Source organism: Paralichthys olivaceus, chromosome 7 (assembly GCF_024713975.1).
Source record: "Paralichthys olivaceus isolate ysfri-2021 chromosome 7, ASM2471397v2, whole genome shotgun sequence".
In the NCBI taxonomy this organism is placed as follows: Eukaryota; Metazoa; Chordata; class Actinopteri; order Pleuronectiformes; family Paralichthyidae; genus Paralichthys; species Paralichthys olivaceus.
In genome coordinates this window covers 25,734,238-25,752,071 of record NC_091099.1, presented here as the reverse complement: position 1 = coordinate 25,752,071, position 17,834 = coordinate 25,734,238, and the positions used below count along the sequence as shown (strand labels likewise).

At 42.5% G+C, this 17,834-nt stretch overlaps 3 protein-coding genes across 9 annotated transcripts; 2 read left to right on the top strand and 1 right to left on the bottom strand.

Moving 5' to 3' along the window:
• Positions 1 to 439: 439 nt before the first annotated feature.
• On the bottom strand, positions 440 to 4,513 carry ciapin1 (cytokine induced apoptosis inhibitor 1). Of its 5 annotated transcripts, none has more exons than XM_020079164.2 (9): positions 4,336 to 4,513; positions 3,506 to 3,668; positions 3,175 to 3,318; positions 2,900 to 2,979; positions 2,505 to 2,673; positions 1,917 to 1,993; positions 1,650 to 1,771; positions 1,430 to 1,511; positions 440 to 1,064 (listed from the first exon to the last, which is right to left on the bottom strand). In XM_020079164.2, exons 2-9 carry the CDS (start codon positions 3,660 to 3,662, stop codon positions 954 to 956), a joined length of 942 nt encoding a protein of 313 aa, XP_019934723.1. In that variant the 5' UTR covers positions 3,663 to 3,668; positions 4,336 to 4,513; the 3' UTR covers positions 440 to 953. The 5 variants fall into 5 exon arrangements, with proteins under 5 accessions (XP_019934723.1, XP_019934721.1, XP_019934724.1 ...); XM_020079162.2 differs by having other exon boundaries at positions 3,753 to 4,346; XM_020079165.2 differs by having other exon boundaries at positions 4,130 to 4,346.
• Positions 4,514 to 6,956: 2,443 nt separating this feature from the next.
• Positions 6,957 to 12,527, top strand: coq9 (coenzyme Q9 homolog (S. cerevisiae)). Of its 3 annotated transcripts, none has more exons than XM_020078397.2 (9): positions 6,957 to 7,214; positions 8,466 to 8,700; positions 8,862 to 8,997; positions 9,417 to 9,559; positions 9,928 to 10,012; positions 10,096 to 10,200; positions 11,584 to 11,739; positions 11,924 to 11,977; positions 12,162 to 12,527. In XM_020078397.2, the coding sequence occupies exons 1-9, from the start codon at positions 7,157 to 7,159 to the stop codon at positions 12,195 to 12,197; spliced, it is 1,008 nt and encodes a 335-aa protein (XP_019933956.2). In that variant the 5' UTR covers positions 6,957 to 7,156; the 3' UTR covers positions 12,198 to 12,527. The 3 variants fall into 3 exon arrangements, with proteins under 3 accessions (XP_019933956.2, XP_069384024.1, XP_069384025.1); XM_069527923.1 differs by having other exon boundaries at positions 7,055 to 7,214; positions 10,096 to 10,302; XM_069527924.1 differs by lacking the exon at positions 6,957 to 7,214 and adding an exon at positions 7,253 to 7,368 and having other exon boundaries at positions 10,096 to 10,302.
• A 345-nt stretch (positions 12,528 to 12,872) lies between these two features.
• Positions 12,873 to 17,824, top strand: polr2c (RNA polymerase II subunit C). The gene is made up of 9 exons (XM_020078670.2): positions 12,873 to 13,057; positions 14,256 to 14,305; positions 15,203 to 15,271; positions 15,386 to 15,438; positions 16,663 to 16,791; positions 16,867 to 16,918; positions 17,040 to 17,208; positions 17,309 to 17,383; positions 17,506 to 17,824. The coding sequence occupies exons 1-9, from the start codon at positions 12,972 to 12,974 to the stop codon at positions 17,648 to 17,650; spliced, it is 828 nt and encodes a 275-aa protein (XP_019934229.1). The 5' UTR covers positions 12,873 to 12,971; the 3' UTR covers positions 17,651 to 17,824.
• The last annotated feature ends 10 nt before the right edge of the window (positions 17,825 to 17,834 follow it).

Sequence of the window (17,834 nt, the reverse complement as noted above, 5' to 3'; positions counted from 1 at the left end):
GATACTGTTCAGTTTGTTCTCGTGTGCCACTTTTATCCTAACACTGATGAACTAACATGCCGATTACACTCCGTCTGTAATATAAGGCATGTAGTTAAAACTAGCACAGTCCTACAGTAAATCAAACCATTCATGAACTGCATTTTAAGATGCTGTAGAATTTGATTTACATTTTTAAAAAAACAGCCCAACACTGCTAAGTGCATCCTTTATAAGGCTACAGCAGAATCCATCACTACACTTGTCATGCAGCTGCGGTAATGACGGAACATTGTAACCTAACCTATAAGGACCGATTGCTGCTGCTGTAATTGTAACATGTCTCAGCTGTTGGTGCTAATGCGTCAGTGAGCGTCTGGTTTGTGATGCTATCAAAACAAGAGGTTGTAGCCTGGCTTCAGTTTGTTGTATTTATATGAAACAAAAAAGAAACAGCATATCTTATTGCCAAACTCTTTGCCTTTATATACACAAATAAGCTTGAAATACATCAGCTTGTATCCTGTGTGCTTCAGTATACTGTTACTACATCGATTATCAGATGTAAATGAGCAGAACGTTTCAGTGCATTTAGACGATCCAGAGTCTTTCAGTTTTCACACTGTCAAAGCTGCAATGCCAAGTCCAACTAAGAAATTCTTTGTTAAGGTACTTACTGTTGTGATATAACCAACAGCATGGTGCTCAACACTGGCTAGATATGGAGGAAGCAAAGGGCTGTGTTGTCATTTGAAACGTATCACATCAAACCTGCCGTCTGAGCTCCAGACAGACAAACAGAAATCTCCGTCACATCAGAAGTGACATCCACAAAAAAAACAAAAAAAAAAACAGTTTTACACATGTCACTGTTGCAGAGGCAGTTGTGTCTTCAGGGCCATCTGAGGATGGAGGGAAAATAAGGAATGTGATGTTATGAAGCATATGGGATGAAGGTGTGAACTCTGCGGGTTTCAAGCGTCCGTCAGCGTGTTGTTGTCCAACATGATCTTCTCTCCTGGCTTGAACGCTGGCCTCCCCATGTACGGACAGCTGGCACATCGGAACGCATCGCCAAGGTAACACTGCCACAAACACATGACGGACATCATTAAAATCCTCATGTCTTCACACTGTGAACAGGTAAGTATGGTTATCATCACAGTGGCTGTGGGTGAAGGCCTCCACCAACCAGTGAGGTTTTGGTCCAGGCTCAATTGTAGTGAGTGTATATCATCATACTTTGTGTGTGATTAGGTCATGGTCAAAAAGTGTCTTGTGAGGTCACAGTGACCTTTGACCACCAACAGTTCACCAGTCCAAGTGAACGTGTGAAGAATCCTGACGACATTACTTCGCTGGGTAATTGAGATATCTTGTTCATGAGAAGAGGAAAGACAGACGATCTGAAAACAACTCGCTGGATCAGAGGCATAATGGATGTACTCACACTTCCACAGGCAGACTTTGGTAGATCTTTCTTTTTTTGTCCTTTACTCTCCTCATCCAACTCTTCAGCAAGACCACATGTGCTACACATGAGACATAAATCACAGAATGTGTCAATCCTTTTGAAAGCCACGGTAAATGAAGAACAAACCCAGCTGCTTCTGTTACGGTTACAACCTGACACGCCCCCACACGCTTTCGTCTATGGGTTTTGACCTCACCAGTTTTTGCAGGCTTTCTTCTTCTTTCCAGCTCCTTCCCCACAGCTGGGGGCTCTGAGAGAAGCTGGATCCGGTTTCTTCAAGTCGTCATCGTCCAGCAGAGCATCCGAGTCTACCATTTCCTACAGAAAGACAACAGAAGGGACAAGACAAAGTCAGTAAACACAGGAAGACGAGAGCCCTAACATGATTTCTGACATGTCTGTATGTACATGTAAACCCCACCTAGCCAAAATGTACAGATTCCACATATCGATAAGAACTCACCACATCATCGTCGTTCATGTCATTGGCTGAGAGTGTCCACATTTTGATAGTGTTGGGATCCAGGGCAGGTTTCTCTGCTGCAACCGCAGACATCAGCACATATTAGCTTCACATCACGATTATTCCATCAGTAAACACGATTTAGTCAATTCTTTGAATATGCAATGAAGGAGGCTTAACATTGGCTCTATATTTAAATCCTGTCAAATCAATAATCCTTAATATGTTTACTAGTAAAAGAACAGAAAATATATGTGTAAAAAGACTGAAATACTAACTACTGAGAAAGATTTTGTTATGGATGACTTCTAATTGGAATTCACTGATATTTCTACTTCTCTACACTACCACCAGTGGGAAAGCCATTCAAACACCAGTGCCATTTTCTTCAACTTACATGAAGCGGTGTGTGAGATATGACTGGTTTCTTTACCTTTGTTGAGTCAAACCACAAACATGAGAAAAATTACTTTTCCATAACCTGACCAGTGGTTCCAGACAGATGAACAATCCCTCCACTACGTGCAGTGACCTCCGTGAATTTAAACATACACTCAGAAGAAAACGAAGATAGTGTGAGAAACCCACCTGGTTTGGGTGTTTTTTTCCCGAATGACAGTTTAATCTTGCTGGATGATCCAACCTCATAGTTGGGTTTGGAGGCAGATATGCGGAGTCTAGACAGTGTGTTTCCTTGGTAACCGGTGGCCGCCCTGAGCGAGCTCAAAGCCTCTGGACTCAGTTCTGCTTTACTGACCTGAAAGAAGAGAAGTCAACAGGTCAGAAAGGAGACTTTGTTTAAAAGAAGTTAATGAGAGGTATAATTATTTTATTGGGTCAACCCCAGCTTTATATTTCTGGGATTCTTTCCTAGACTGCACATTGTGGTTTGGTCAGTGCAACAATTCTTTCATGTGCAAACATGAATGTGCAACAATGCATGTGAGCAGATTTCATCCTGCAGCTCTGTGCTGGATCCTCACCTCTGTCACAGACATGAAGCCCGACATCTTCAGAGCTGATGTCAGCTTCTCAGCAGTCCTCACAGTCTGCGTCTCAGCTCCTTGAGCAGAGAAAAACAAGTCCAACACGCTCACACACAATGACAACAAAAGAGCTCATGTGGCACTTCTAATTGACTTTGACTTTAGGGTCAAGAATCCCTCTGACTCTGACACAGTCATTGTCTTGACTTTCAATCCACAATGCTATTTGCACTTACTGAGTGAAAAATACAGAACAAGACTTTTTTTCTCACCATTAACTGCTTCATCCAGAACTATCTTCCCACCAGGTTTCAGCAATCGGGCCATCTCAGCTAGAGTCTTTAAGCTGTGGATGGAGGAGCTGTCGGCCAGAAGGCTGGAGAGCACCCAGTCGAAGGTGGATGCTGAATGGGAGGCTGAGGGGAGGGGACCGAAGATATTTTGACTCCTTACACAGACTCATGCGATCATGTGTATAATAGGGGTGCATACCCAACAGCAACATTTGTTACGATTAAACCACACCGTGTTTTAAGAATCAGATTAATAAAGTGTGTGGGTTTTTTTTCAAAATAAAAGCATGGTATCATTTTTGTCACTCACATAGCAGCAGTCTTTCCATGTTCTCCACTGACACTCTTCCATCTGCACCGACAGCAGCACCCAGCTCCTCTGCATATTGTTTCAGGGCCGCTGGTGCAGACGGCTGGGCCCAAACAAAGAGCACAGTGTCCCCTGCTCTGACGCCAAGATCTGCCATGATCTCCTGAAAGAAAGAAAAGCTTCCCTCAATCTCTCTGTAAGCTCCCTGATCGCATTCTAACAATACTAAAGGAGCATAAAGGCACACATTGTATATATAACAGTCCTCAGACAGTAGTGGGTGAGTCAATAGAGAGAGTCAATGGTTCAATCGCTGGTTCCATCCTTTCTTTTGACACCATGCAGCAGCAGCAGCAGGGTAAGTGTGACGAACATCAGTCTCACCGTTTCCAAAGGCAAACTCAGTTTCGTGAATTATTCGAGAACATACAGTGAATGAGGACCCGTACTTGGACTCCTGCTTCTCGGTGTGATCGTGTGTGACTGAGGACACGTGTTCAGACGGTTTACTCGTCACGCTATGTGAGACGTGAGTTAACTAAGAAGTGTCAACTACCACAGTGGTAGTTGACACAGCTGGTTTTACTGGTGATGGCCGAAGGTTAGTCGTGTTCTTCTTCTTACACACAGTCTACGGTCGTGTTACGTCAAACAAACAGCGTGACGCAGGAGACCGGAGCGAACCGAGATAACGACACCGCCGCGGACACGGAGACTTCCGGCCACCACAGCCAGCGACACGGACCTGTTCTCTACGATCCTCCCGAAACGCTGCGCTGGTTAAAACACTTTAAATTCCACATGTCATCATTACTCGGCCACTGACCTACCTGCTGCGACTGTGGCAGTCAAAATGTCAAGTGGTTTCATCTAAACAGCTCTTCCGGTTGGGATTTTCCAAATAAAATCTTTGTTTATGTGTTTTGGTGACTCAAATAGATGGGCAGTGGACATATCGTACGATATATGTGGAAAATATGAATTATTTTCCTCATGAAATACATAAAATAGCCCGATCTTCTACTGTTTTCTTTTACTTTTCAACTGCGAAAAATATATAAAGCGTTTTGGTTTGAAGGGGACATATTCGTCATATCCGGACTGCGCTCAAACCAGCAGCCACTCATTTCACGGTGCGCATTTCTTTTAAGCATTACGCTTCGATTTTAGAGTGATTTCAAAATAAAGGCGAACTTCCTGTTGTCTTGATGGGCCGTCACATGAGTGGACTGGTCTGACTGGCTCATTTCCTATTTTTGACCTGAGCAACATCCAAACTACGAAAAACAAACTGATATTTGTTTTTGGTTTCAGATTCATAAATGAGTCATGAAACAATGACTCTTTTAATTTCTTGATTTTCTAATTGAATATGAACAGAATGAATGATACAAGGATTTTCAAAGGACTTCAGTGGACCTATATAATATCCAAAGGAGTGAGGACCATCTATACTGTTCAGTTGGGTTCAAGAGGCACAGACTGAGGGTTGTGGGCTCCACAAAAACAAGTCCTTCATTTTGGTGTCTGGGATATTGCAGATTTAAAGAATTCACCCTCTTACAGTGACGATGGAGTGTGAGGAGGAGCTTAAGGCTAAGGTGGAGATTTAAGGTGTGGAGAGCCCACATAATAAATGTGAACTAAAAAGACCTGTACAAGCGGCTCACAGAGGCACTATAGGAAAACAATCTACAGAAACAATTTCCCTGGGAAACTATCAAGAGAAATTGGCCCACATAGATAATAATCTAATGGAGTCAGGCTGCAGGTATGAGGCCCCAACTCCTCAGGTGCATAAGAGTCTCTCCTGTGAGGTGCGTCAAAAAAACGTCTTCACAGGAATGATATGCGCAGCCTGCAAATAAAGATTGACAATAGAAAGAACACCCCAGATGTGGTCCTCCATGGGAACAGATTCATAATCCATGCCTATAAACAATTTATTAACTGTGCGTACAGATTAGTTTTCTTATTTCAGCTAACACCAAGGGTAATACACTTTATTAATCTGATTCTTAAAACACGGCTACAACTGAGTGGTTTAATCTAAACAGATGTTGATGTTGGGACTCATTCATTCAAATAAAGCTGTGGTGTGGGTATGCACCCCTATTATACACACTTACACATGATCGCATGAGTCCGTGTAAGGAGTCAAAATATCTTCGGTCCCCTCCCCTCAGCCTCCCATTCAGCATCCACCTTCGACTGGGTGCTCTCCAGTCTTCTGGCCGACAGCTCCTCCATCCACAGCTTAAAGACTCTAGCTGAGATGGCCCGATTGCTGAAACCTGGTGGGAAGATAGTTCTGGATGAAGCAGTTAATGTATGTATACATTTTGCCAGAGTTTGTGGTCATTTGTCTTATTTTCCCACTGGTGTAGTTTTATTTTATGTCAAACAGCAATATTAGATTGTATTGGCTCAGTTTTTCAGTGTAATTGGGATCAAATAACCTAATCATGAAAAATTAAACATCATCAGCCCCTTTTTCCAGCTTTGTCTGAGGGGAGGGCCACAGTGTCAGACTGGGAAACCCCCTGGACTCTGTTATTAGCACTCAGGTGTCCAAGTATTAGAATTAGTATTAGAAAAAGGTCAAAGCATTTCATCAGCCTCTGGGAAAAGTGTTTACTATGGAAAAGAAAAGTTCCCTTTGCTGCGGTCTTTTGGATTTTGATCCTGTACAATGTACATTCACAAAAAAAGGGAAAGTCTGAAAAAGCACAAAAGATCTGCTTTTAAATGCAATTCAATTTGTGAAGTGTAACCTTGTGTAACCTGTGTGGTTTATGACCTGAAGCTGGCTTGCTTGTGGAACAGAAGAGACACAGAGGTTGTCCTGTCTATGCTGTCTTCCCATGTGAGAGGACAGTCACTTTAAATCCACCACAGTGAGCTCACTTGGACCCCACCATTGGCTCACAGAAGAGGTATAGTTTGCATTTTATTCTTTTAAAGCTGTAGTTCAAATGATAAATCAATAAAAGACAATGGTAGATCATGTTGTTATTACGAAATAGATAAGTTATTTGTTATGCATCATGCGTAATACTTTGAAAAATTGGCCTCATTTGACTTTACTTGAAATCCAAATATTTATTTATGTATGTTCTCTTACCGGTAAACTTTAACAATCACAGGGCAATACTTTTCTTTGTGAATATTTGAAAATGTTCTGGTTAGTTTCTAGACTGTATACACAGTACATTCAGACTGCCACAATAATAAATGCTGCCTCAAGTTTAACAAACTTAAATGCAAGCTACTTTTTATATCAATCTGAATTTCTTTTGGCAAATCAATAAAAACATGACTAACTATTCACACAGTGGTAACGAGTACAGGGGGAAAAATATTCATACACTGTATTTGTTCATATAGTTAATTCAGTTTCTGAGTTTTCATTCATCAATTGTTACGTCATTACTCCCCTCTGCAGTCACAGTGAACACATGACGTCTCTTTCACAAGAAGGTCGCCTTGTATCCGTACCGTAAAGCTTAGAGAAAGTGCGCACCGCGACATGGGTGGGTGCCGGTGTGACCGCAGGACTTCCGGTCTCACTCTCGTCAGCTTGATCGCCGAGCATTTGTCGCTGAGTCGCGCGGAAGTGACGCAGCAGAAGCAGCGGCGGTGCAGCTCGACATGGCGACCCTGCTGAGAGCCCTGCGGGCTGGAAGGGCACTGCGGGGGCTGGGAGGCGGTAAGGCCGGGCCGCTGCGTCTCTGTAGCCGCATGTTGTACACTCGCAGCCCGGGAGACGACTCCTGTCGGTGCTGGTTCTCTCTGGTTGCGCGGCGTTGAAACGAGCTCGCGCCGACGATAGCGGCCCCGGCCAATGTCACTTGTGACAGAAGGTGACAGCGAAGGGCGACGCGGTGATGCCAGTGGTTTAAAACACTGGAAGTCGGGTGGAGGAGTGTTGGTGGTGCAGCGGGGTCAATGTTACCTCAATGTTAGGACATGTGCTGCATGGTGAACACGTTCCTGCAGCTGGGGGGGCGTTTCTCTCTGGTTATGCAAGCTGTCAGTGTTGATCAGGAGCAGCAAACTCCTCCATCAAGGTTGTAATGTTCAGGTGCACTGGGTTGACTTTAAGGAAACACTGAGAGAAGTCGTATTCTAGCATTCACACACACATGACGAAGTATTTACTCATTATTTCATTGGTAGGAATCTAAATCTAATCGGTGCACAGCAGTTGTCAGTGGCAACTTTACACATTGAAAGAATGCTCTTGTTTTCAGGCAGATGACTGACTTCCTCTGTAGTTTGAACATTCTGAAGTCTGCTAAATTAATACGATTGTCAAATGGTACCAATAATAAACCTGCACACAGTATGTAATTACATTCACAGGCTTTATACTGGGTAGAAGTTCTGTTATGTATGGCTGAAGCTGGAGTAGGGGATTTATTGTGCGGGGTGTCGCCTGTGGCTGTTCAGGCACCGGGGATATAAGAATCATTCAACAATTGTGAAGAGATGCACACTAAAGGTTGTTTCAAAGGACCTTAATGTTGCTGTACACCCTCCACACAAACTTATTAAGACATATGAGTCTTAAGTGCCTGTTAAAGAACCTGATTCACATTTACTTTTGGAGAGATTTGCAGAGAGCAGTAAGGAGAAGGCCTCAACCTCAGAAATGGATTACATTGTCCAAAGAAGAGTTGGTAAACTACCGGTAGAAAAGGTGTTAGTGGTATCTTCAGCTCTGAGTGGAAAAACAAAGGGATGGTAGTTCAATGGAGAATTGAGGAGACTATCTATTTCTATCCTCTCTGTATAGTAATTCATTCATTAGCCATTTCTGAGCTACAGGGAAAAGTCTTCAAATATTTAGCCTGCATATTCAGGTTATTCTGAGTTCTGGATGCAAGATTTCCCAATGGAGTTTTGTTTTCTCTGACTGAAATTCTGAGAAGCTAAACACAATATTCATCCCCTCCAGCGTTGGCTGCACCTCCAGCAACAAACCCCCAGTGCAGCAGCCTGAGACGAGGCTTCCAGTGCTCAATGCTGAGGCTTCAGGATGAATCCAAATCTGACAGACCCCCAGACTCCTCATCCACAACCTACCATGAGCACTACCAGGCTCACTCAACCGAACAGGACACAACAACAGCTTCACACGGAGCTTCTGCAGCTGAGCCAGAAGCAGAGGACGCTCCCAGGCCAAACACCAGGTCAGCTGGTACACGTCTTCAGCTGGCAGGATATCCGTTATGTAATTCTTGTGTATCAGTACACGTTTGTTGTGTGCGGACATTACCTATAAATATTTGAATTTCTATGTATTGAAGTTTTAACTGGTGCTTTCTGATAAAAAAAATGTGTGTGTGTTAAGTTACCAGGACCAGAGCGGAGAGCAGGGTGAAGAGTACGAAACAGAGGAGCAGCTTCAAGCTCGAATCCTGACCGCTGCTCTGGAGTTCGTCCCGCAGCACGGCTGGTCGATGGAAGCCATTGCATCTGGTGCTGAGGTGAGCTGTGCTGTTAGTCAGATGGCTTTGAATAAAAAAGGCTGCTACTTCATGTATGGTGCACCGGGTTTCCACCGGCTCTTGTGTATCTCACTTGACTTAAATGAGCAAAAATGTAACCAGACTTTTACCAAACTCAGAAATGATATTGTACTGAAACAGTGTGATCAGGATGTTATTATATCCACCTGTTACAGAGTGGTGTGTTGGGGTGAAGCCTGTCATCAACATAGCAGAAAGATGTGAATGTAGCATGAAAAAAAACATCTAAAGATAATGGAGCTATATCATGTAGAATGATGTCAATGGTTTTAACATAATAACCATTAACCACAGCGTCCCCAGTCTGACCAGGGATCAGCAAATTAGTTAATGGGAATTTCTAATTGTTTGTGTTTGTTGATGTTCGTTGGCACCAGACACTTGGCCTGTCCTCAGCCTCCACTGGTATGTTCCACAACGGATCTGGAGACTTGGTTCTACATTTCATCGCCCAATGCAACTCACAGCTGACAGAGATCCTGGCTGAACAACACAAGCAGGTCCAGCTTGGCCAGGCCGAGTACGTATACCACACACACATACACACGCACTTTTGTTTTCCTTTTCCTTTTTGCGTCTGACACATGTTCAAACTGCGATCAAAACCCCAAAGTCACTCATGGTGAATCCTGCGAGCACCTCCTATCAGGAGTGTGAGCCCAGGGTTTCGAGTGAAAGCATTACAAGATCTGAGCGTGAAATCAATAAGTTCTCAACCTGAAAGACTCTTGAATATAGAGAGGGGAATCTCAGTAAAATAGATGATGGATTTTATTGACTTTTTGACACAAAGCATTCTGTTTTTCATGTCACACAACTCCATGAAATTGCTTATTTACATGCTGGTGTTTTTGTAACTTCTAAAGTGGATCTCCATCTGTGTTCCAGACCAAAGAAGACTGCTGACTTTCTGAGAGATGCTGTGGAGACCAGACTGAGGATGCACATCCCCTACATTGAAACATGGCCACAGGTAATGTGTGCATAGTGATGGGACGCTTTTAGGACTAAAGCAGAAACAACATTTGATCCTCAACTGTGTGTCTGTGTCCTCAGGCGATGAGTATCCTGCTCCTCCCTCACAACATCCCAGACAGTCTGAAGCACCTCTCCACCCTGGTAGACGACATCTGGTACTATGCCGGAGACCGATCCACAGATGTGAGTGGATCCCATCACCCTCGATCCCCTCCTTCTTCTGCTCATACCTTCCTGTCCCCCTTTCATCACCACCCCCACAATATCCGGCCTGCCACTCTCCAGGTTACTCCCACTCCCCTCACTAGCTCTTGCCTCCGGCTGTGTCCACACTAATGTGCCTTGAGATAATGTATTATCATTATTATGATTTGGCGCTATACAAATAAAATTGTTTAGAATCAAATTTTAGTTTACAACATACATCACTTTATTTATATTCACACCTGGTGTCTACACTCCAGAGTTTGTGAACACACCAAACAGACTTTTGAAACAATGATATATATAAAACTCAAAAATATATAAAACCCCCTCATTCTCTTCCTTCCTTTTTTTTAATGTTTTAATTTCTTCCATGTGGGTCCATACTTACTTGTAGAGTTAAAACCGGGGCTTTACACTCAAACTCCAGATTCACAGGCGGATCTGTGAAATCTGAGTTGAATTCACAACTGGAGTTTAATTGACAATTCCGATTTCACATATCCCCACATTCTCTTCCTTATATAAATGCAAAGTGTTGTTAACATTGCTGTCAGTGATGGTCCCGACTCATCATCCCTACAAGGGAAGAAACCCCTGCTCTTTCTTTTTTACCATTTCTATTCCTCATCTGCATTGTTTTCTATCACTAAGCCACCAATTACAGCTTGATAGTAAACATCGGCTTTGGTGATGAAATGATTTAGAAATATAAAGAGAAGCCTGTTATCTGAATAATAGTCAAAGATATTTACTGTAAAACGTCACACCCAAGTGTAGTCAGATCTGTGGTTATAATTCGTTAAGTAGATTGTTGTAGCAAAGTGTCAATGTATAATTTTCACTTTGTTGTTTGACAGCTGTTTTATTGTCGGTACATTGTGAAGGCTTGTATATTCTATATTCTTTTATTGATAAACTGTTGTAAACAGGAGGCATTGATCGACTGTGAACAGGGACATCAGTCTGGAATCTACCGTGTCTGTATCTAACTCAGATCAAAGATTTTTTTTTAATCTTAATATGAAACAGATGAGAAAAGGCTAAAAAGTAGAATTTTAAAATAGTAAATGCTTCAGAGTTTTCAAGGCAGCCTGATTTACCCCGATGGAAAAACACATCCTCTGTTTGCAGGTGTTATCCAGACCTGTGCTTTCGAACAATGTCCCTCTTTCTCACTGATCTGGGATTTTGTCATATACAATGTGCATGAGTTGTTTCTGTGAATATTTTTTTTCATCCTTATTGTTTCACTATTTGTTTCTTTAACATGAAATCTGTAGTAGAAATAAAACTGCCTTTTTTTGGGGGGGGGGAAACGTGCACGTTGTGAACTTTCTGCACCACCCCTCTGTCATGTAGATGAACTGGTACACCAAACGGGCAGCGCTGACAGGCATCTACAACACCACAGAGCTAGTGATGCTCCAGGATTCCTCTGCAGACTTTGAGGACACCTGGAACTTCCTGGACAACCGCATCCAGGATGTAGTGAACATGGCCAGCACTGCCAAACAGGTAGCGTGCACCTTTGATACGTAGAAACACCAGCTCCAACTAAACCCTTCAGTGGACTAATTACAAAACTGACCTCAGAGTGTCATTCTCTTCCTGAACAAACTCTGTTTTCCTGTGAGTGAAAGTGAGTGTTAAACTGTCTTTGGATGACTGGGGCCTTTGTGTGTTCTACTTTATTCTCTAGGTGCAGTCGACTGGGGAAGCAGTTGTGCAGGGGCTAATGGGAGCTGCTGTGACCGTGAGTATTTGCTGCAGTGATCAGTAATCTGTGCTCTTAATTGTGCTCTCCTCATGATATTAGTATCTGAATCATGAATTTATACTGATTTATACAACCAGTGACTCTGCGTTTTACAAAGTTTCAAATTGTTTAAAATGATGAAATTTAAAAAATAATGTGGCTCATATCTTGTGTTTTACAGCTGAAGAACCTGACAGGAATGAACCAGAGGCGATGAAAACATCTACCACTGATCCTGACAGAGCGTGCAGGTCGTGTCAGGAGATGCAGATCATCTTCTTTTGGCCTTTATTTCTGATGACCTGTATGAAACGACTGTGGGAGTATTGGATTATGACTCCTGAGTAAGCTCTCATTTCACACAGGCCATACACGTCCCTAGGTTCACCTGCAGGACCAGTGGATGAGTCCGGTTTTCTTTCACTGCCCATCATGTTGTTATCCTGCTCAGATCTTTTTTTCTGTTTGTATGAAAAGACACAGATCTGTCATGTTGCTGTTGGATCAAGTGAGACTTCAATAAAGTAGTTTATTATTGTATATTAAACATTTCCGTGTCTTTAATTATTTAATTAAAATAAAATCATTGCATTTGAGCAAACAAATCCAGGAGTTAAGTTTTGCTTTTTAAAGTCACTATTGTAAACATTTCCCTAGGAGTATCTACACACAAATCAATGCATATACAATCGGAATAATTAGACTTTAAATTCGACACACAGTAAATCTTATCTAGACAAACGAGCTTTAGCTCCTCAAAATGAAGAGTGCTTGCTTTTATTTTGAAAGGGTGATTTCCAGGCACCGATGACCCGGATACGAAATAAAGGCCCCACCCCCAAGCCCGAGCGAGAGACCAATCACCAACCAGCCTTACGTCTCTCTCCAATCAGCCAACACTTCCTGCGGAAGTAGTGAAACTAGTGAATGAGATTCAACCACAGACTGTTTATGAGCTCCGCGTCAGTTTTCCACTTGTGCGACTGTAACGATGCCGTATGCGAACCAACCGACGGTGAAAATCACTGACCTCTCAGACGAAAATGTCAAGTTCGTCATTGAGAACACCGACTTAGCGTAAGTATCCGGCGGCTGTTCCGTTCAGAGGCTGTGTGCGGCAGAGAGCGGCCATTAAGAGCCCCGCACCAAAACAGTGCAGCTGGGACTCCACACGATGCACAGATCAACACATGCAGGTCGATCTGGTCTCTCGGTGAAATGTGTGACTTCTGATGCGCTGATCTACCAACATCGAGTGTTGTTTAAAGCCGGAATACACGAAGGTTTGAATGTTTCTTCCTGGATCTCTCCACCGATCAGAAAATGCTCTTCACAGCCACATTTCTCTGCGTGTCTTACAGAGTGACATGCTTTTATTCAGGAATATGAACGAAGCCATCTGTAGAAATATAGTCAGGACTAAAACCCGCAGTCTGGTTAATGTCAGTGCTACTGAAGTGGAGATTTCTGCCTCTGGATGAGAAGTGAACTCAATATGAGAAAACTACCTCTAAGATATGGATAGTGGTTGAAATCTATAGACACAAACATACGAAGTGAAGTGAAATAACCACAATGTTTACTTGAGATGTTGTGTTTTAATTATTCAGAACGAAAACATATCACTGGAGATAAATAGCCCAAGTCTGAAGGCTTTTCACATTCCCAGAGTGAATGAAGGGATGTGGACAGAGGAGACAGAAAGTCAGGAGGGGACAGGTGAAGCAGAAACGTGGAGAAAGTAAAGAAGGTGCAATTGATTTAAGATCTGACGACAAATATGAAGGAGGGAAAGGGACAAGAACCGATTTAGGAGCAGCTCAAGAATCTGCTGATGGAGAGACATGGAGGCTGTAAACCTGGAGAGGACAGGGAAACTGCTCTGAGGTCTAATTTAACAAGGGTTAGATATAGAGACATCAATTAGCACCAAGGTTTTTGGTTACGACAAGTTCAAAGATTTTGATCTGCTCCAAAATAACTGACAGGTTTTTATAAATTGCTTGAGACACAAAACACTTTACGAACCCGTCTTCTGCTGCAAACCATTGCACATTCAGAGAACCTAACATATGTCACAGGTAATTGCCACTTTCTGTCCCCAGTTTGGCTCCGCCCACATAATACATCACTGTTTCCAAACACAAAACGCATCTTTTAACAATAAAAGTATGTGAAGACTTATAAATGAAGGGTAATGTTGTTAATCTACAGGGGTTTGTAATGATCCCAGTTCAATGCATGTTCTGTTCACGCTGCACTTTCTCCTCTTCAGGGTTGCAAATTCCCTCCGCCGTGTCTTCATGTCTGAGGTCCCCACTATAGGTAAAGTAGCTTCTTGTTTGGCTAGATTTCATTTTCAAGTCTGACGAGAGCCAAACACACTGCAGTAGAGTACGGCTTTGGCATTTTACATATACAATTAGTGATCACATGCGTTATCATAGATACAAATCTCTATTCTAAACGATGATGTGTGTGTGAGAAGAGCTGGCCTGTTGCTGAACAGCATATTTGTGGTGGGCTCATTATGACTCAATAAAACTCAATAAACTGAGACGGTTTCAAATGTAATTTTGAACAAAACTTTGATGTACTTCTTATTCACATGACACATTTTGACTTGTATTATGTACAGCTCAGGCATCTCTAATATTTATGCCCTTTATGCTAGTTCTCTAAGACTCTATGACGGTTACTCTGAGGTCTGTAAACTGAACAGCGGGTCCACCTGCTGGACTTTTATGCCGGATGAACATCCAATGTAGCAACTGCAGGGCCACAAGCCTGGAGCCACCTGATGTTTCACTCTAATCCATCTGAAGCCCAGTTACCAGTATCTGCTCTGAAACAGTCAGATCAGTGCGCTCCTAATATTAACGGAACAAATTTAATAACTGCTTTTCCTGCCATGACGAGGATTAGCCATCATTAACTTCATTACTTAAACTAATGCATTTCCCACTGGGATACACCTAAAAAGCTTCTCAGTCCTGTCCAGTGATCGTCCAGACATCAACTAATAAATACAAACATACAGCTGGTCATTCACCTGCATAAATTATAGATAGTTCTGCACATGCCCTGAAGTACACTGTAACTTGTCGTATTGGTTGAGGTGATGGGATGGGGAATGTAGTCCGTACGAGACTTTGTCCAAACAGTAATATGTTACAAAAACTGAATTTCGTAACTTGATTTTTCATAACTGTTATTTTACAGCAATAGATTGGATCCAGATCGATGCCAATTCCTCGGTACTGCACGATGAGTTCATAGCACACAGAGTTGGTAAGTACGGTATTTGTGATGAGCCACCAATGCGACTTGATGACAGCAGTTCCACAATTTGTTAGTGTCAAAATATTCATGTGAATGTTGAATCGATGCTTCGTGTGTTGCCAGGTCTCATACCTCTCACAAGTGATGACATTGTGGACAAAATGCAGTATTCTAGGGTGAGTCTACTGGTATCTGTCATTAATGTGGTATCCCAGTGACCCTTAAATGTACCTTCATTAATAATGGACTTTCTGCTGCTAGTGAAACACAAGTCAGACTCTAAAACACTACAAATGATTGGAATTTTCCCCAGTAGATCCAGTGATCCTCTCTCCCCTCATACACTAGTGCAGTGCTCCTTCTAAACCTGTCTGTCTGAAATTGACTTTTTGCTTAACCTGTGTTAATTCTGAAGAGCTACAGAATTATTCCACGTCATTAGTGAGTCCTCCTCAAACAGTTCTATAATACTACATCTATGGTGCAGAGTGAATTAGAAAACAGCATTTATCTGACAGGTCTATCTGCAATGAATCAGAGTTGGGTTTTATTGCCAAGCAGGTTCACACATACAAGGAATTTGCTGTCGTGTATTTGTGCAAGTATAAATATAAAAAATATCAAAATACTATAAGCACCAGTGGAGGGATTGAGAATCTGTCCATTATTTGCCACAGGAAGTTAAAAATGTTCTTGTCAATGTTTATTATAAAATAAAACTGAATTTACGTTATTGCTGTTCACAAATGTGGCTTTTACATAAGTGTGAAAGATTTACTTAACTTTTTTCCCCATCCATTTCAAAATAAAAGCTCTAACTCTAGCTCGATATAAAGCTTTACAACAACACAACAAATGTCGTGCTTTTTATTTGAAGAGAACATGCCGAACAGGAAGTGATTCTATGAATGTTGCTGCCATGACAGAGATCACCACCTGTGACACTGGTGGATGTCTGTCATTCAATTATGGTGACATAGAAATGATCAAATCGTCTACATGATCTGGGGGGACATCCGGGACAGATATTATTGGCCACAGACCAGTTGTTGTTGTTTATTTGAAGACGTGGAATATCCCGCCCACTGAAGGCACACTGCCCCACCCCCACAGGTCGCCTCTTTTATTGAATTTTCATTAATATTGAATGTACCCTCTATCCACATTCCACCAAACTCTGCACAGCATTGAATTAGTAGGCTGAAGAAAAGGATCAGCTGACAGTCAATGCTGGAAGATGGTATTCCGATATTATGCAATAAATTTTTTTTTAGATATCCTAAAACCCTAGTTTTATATACAGTATAGTTGCATTATCATTGGATATTATACCAAAGTTCATGGTAACTGTTTATTGAAGGGCAGATCTAATTTCCCCTCTGTCTCTGTTCTTCATGCAGGACTGTACCTGTGATGATTTCTGTCCAGAGTGTTCTGTTGAGTTGACACTGGACGTTCGATGCACCGACGATCAGACGCGTCATGTCACCTCACGTGACCTTTTGTCCAACAACCCCAGAGTTATCCCGGTGAGTCCTCCGTTCGTATAGGTTATTACATGGAAGCAGAAGAAACGAGCTGACGGCTTTGACGTGGCTTTTCAGGTGACTTCCAGGAGTCGAGACAATGATCCCAACGACTACGTGGAACAATATGGTGAGCTGAAAGTCGTCTTGAGGGAGAAACATGAGTTGTTCAGCCCTTTTAACAATACAAACATTGATCTGCTGTGTCCTCTCTCTGCTTCCTCCTTTTGTCATTCACTGACGCAATACAGACATCTTACTGGTGAAGCTCCGTAAAGGTCAGGAACTGCGACTCAGGGCATACGCAAAGAAAGGCTTCGGTAAGGAGCACGCCAAGTGGAACCCAACAGCAGGGGTGTCCTTCGAATATGACCCAGACAACGCACTACGGCACACGGTCTACCCACGACCTGAGGAGTGGTGCGTTATTGTGCTCTACACCGGAGAATCATTTCTCACAACCCAAAACTAACTGTTTGTGCACATAACCTGACTGATGTGACATCATTCTTATATCTAGGCCAAAGAGTGAATACTCAGAGATTGAGGAGGATGAGGTTCAGGCTCCCTATGACCCCAACGGAAAACCAGAAAGGTAAGGAAAGAAGTTTCTTTACACTTTGGGAAACTTGAAGTAGGTGATTGGACGATTATATCATCCATCAGTGAACATCTGAACTGCAACGAGACTCATCCACAGCTCTTCCCCCTTTACAGATTCTTTTACAACGTGGAGTCATGCGGCTCTCTGCGGCCAGAGACCATCGTCATGTCAGCACTGGCCGTCCTCAAGAAGAAGCTGAGTGACCTGCAGACGCAGCTAAGCCATGAGATCCAGAGTGACGTTCTCACCATCAACTGAAGGCGTCTCACTAACAGTCCCGTTAACGTGTCAGTGGAATTTATGGATTCTCCACGGCCCTGCTGGGATTCTATCATTAGTTGTGTGTTAGTCTCAGAACGATCCAACAACATTTTTGTTGCTTTAAATGAATCAGTGGATTATTATGTCAAATAAATCTGTTTTTGAATAACATTTTGAGATA

Coding starts and splice junctions, on each gene's coding strand:
- ciapin1 (XM_020079164.2), bottom strand. CDS start 3,662: ATGGCAGATCTTGGCGTCAGAGCAGGGGACACTGTGCTCTTTGTTTGG. Junction 2,980..3,174: donor TCTGGATGAAGCAGTTAATG/GTGAGAAAAAAA, acceptor TCTCTGCTCAAG/GAGCTGAGACGCAGACTGTG. Junction 1,512..1,649: donor AAGAAAGCCTGCAAAAACTG/GTGAGGTCAAAA, acceptor TCTCATGTGTAG/CACATGTGGTCTTGCTGAAG.
- coq9 (XM_069527923.1), top strand. CDS start 7,157: ATGGCGACCCTGCTGAGAGCCCTGCGGGCTGGAAGGGCACTGCGGGGG. Junction 10,013..10,095: donor ACATTGAAACATGGCCACAG/GTAATGTGTGCA, acceptor CTGTGTCCTCAG/GCGATGAGTATCCTGCTCCT. Junction 10,303..11,583: donor TCCGGCCTGCCACTCTCCAG/GTTACTCCCACT, acceptor TCTGTCATGTAG/ATGAACTGGTACACCAAACG.
- polr2c (XM_020078670.2), top strand. CDS start 12,972: ATGCCGTATGCGAACCAACCGACGGTGAAAATCACTGACCTCTCAGAC. Junction 13,058..14,255: donor ATTGAGAACACCGACTTAGC/GTAAGTATCCGG, acceptor TCTCCTCTTCAG/GGTTGCAAATTCCCTCCGCC. Junction 17,384..17,505: donor CCCAACGGAAAACCAGAAAG/GTAAGGAAAGAA, acceptor CCCCCTTTACAG/ATTCTTTTACAACGTGGAGT.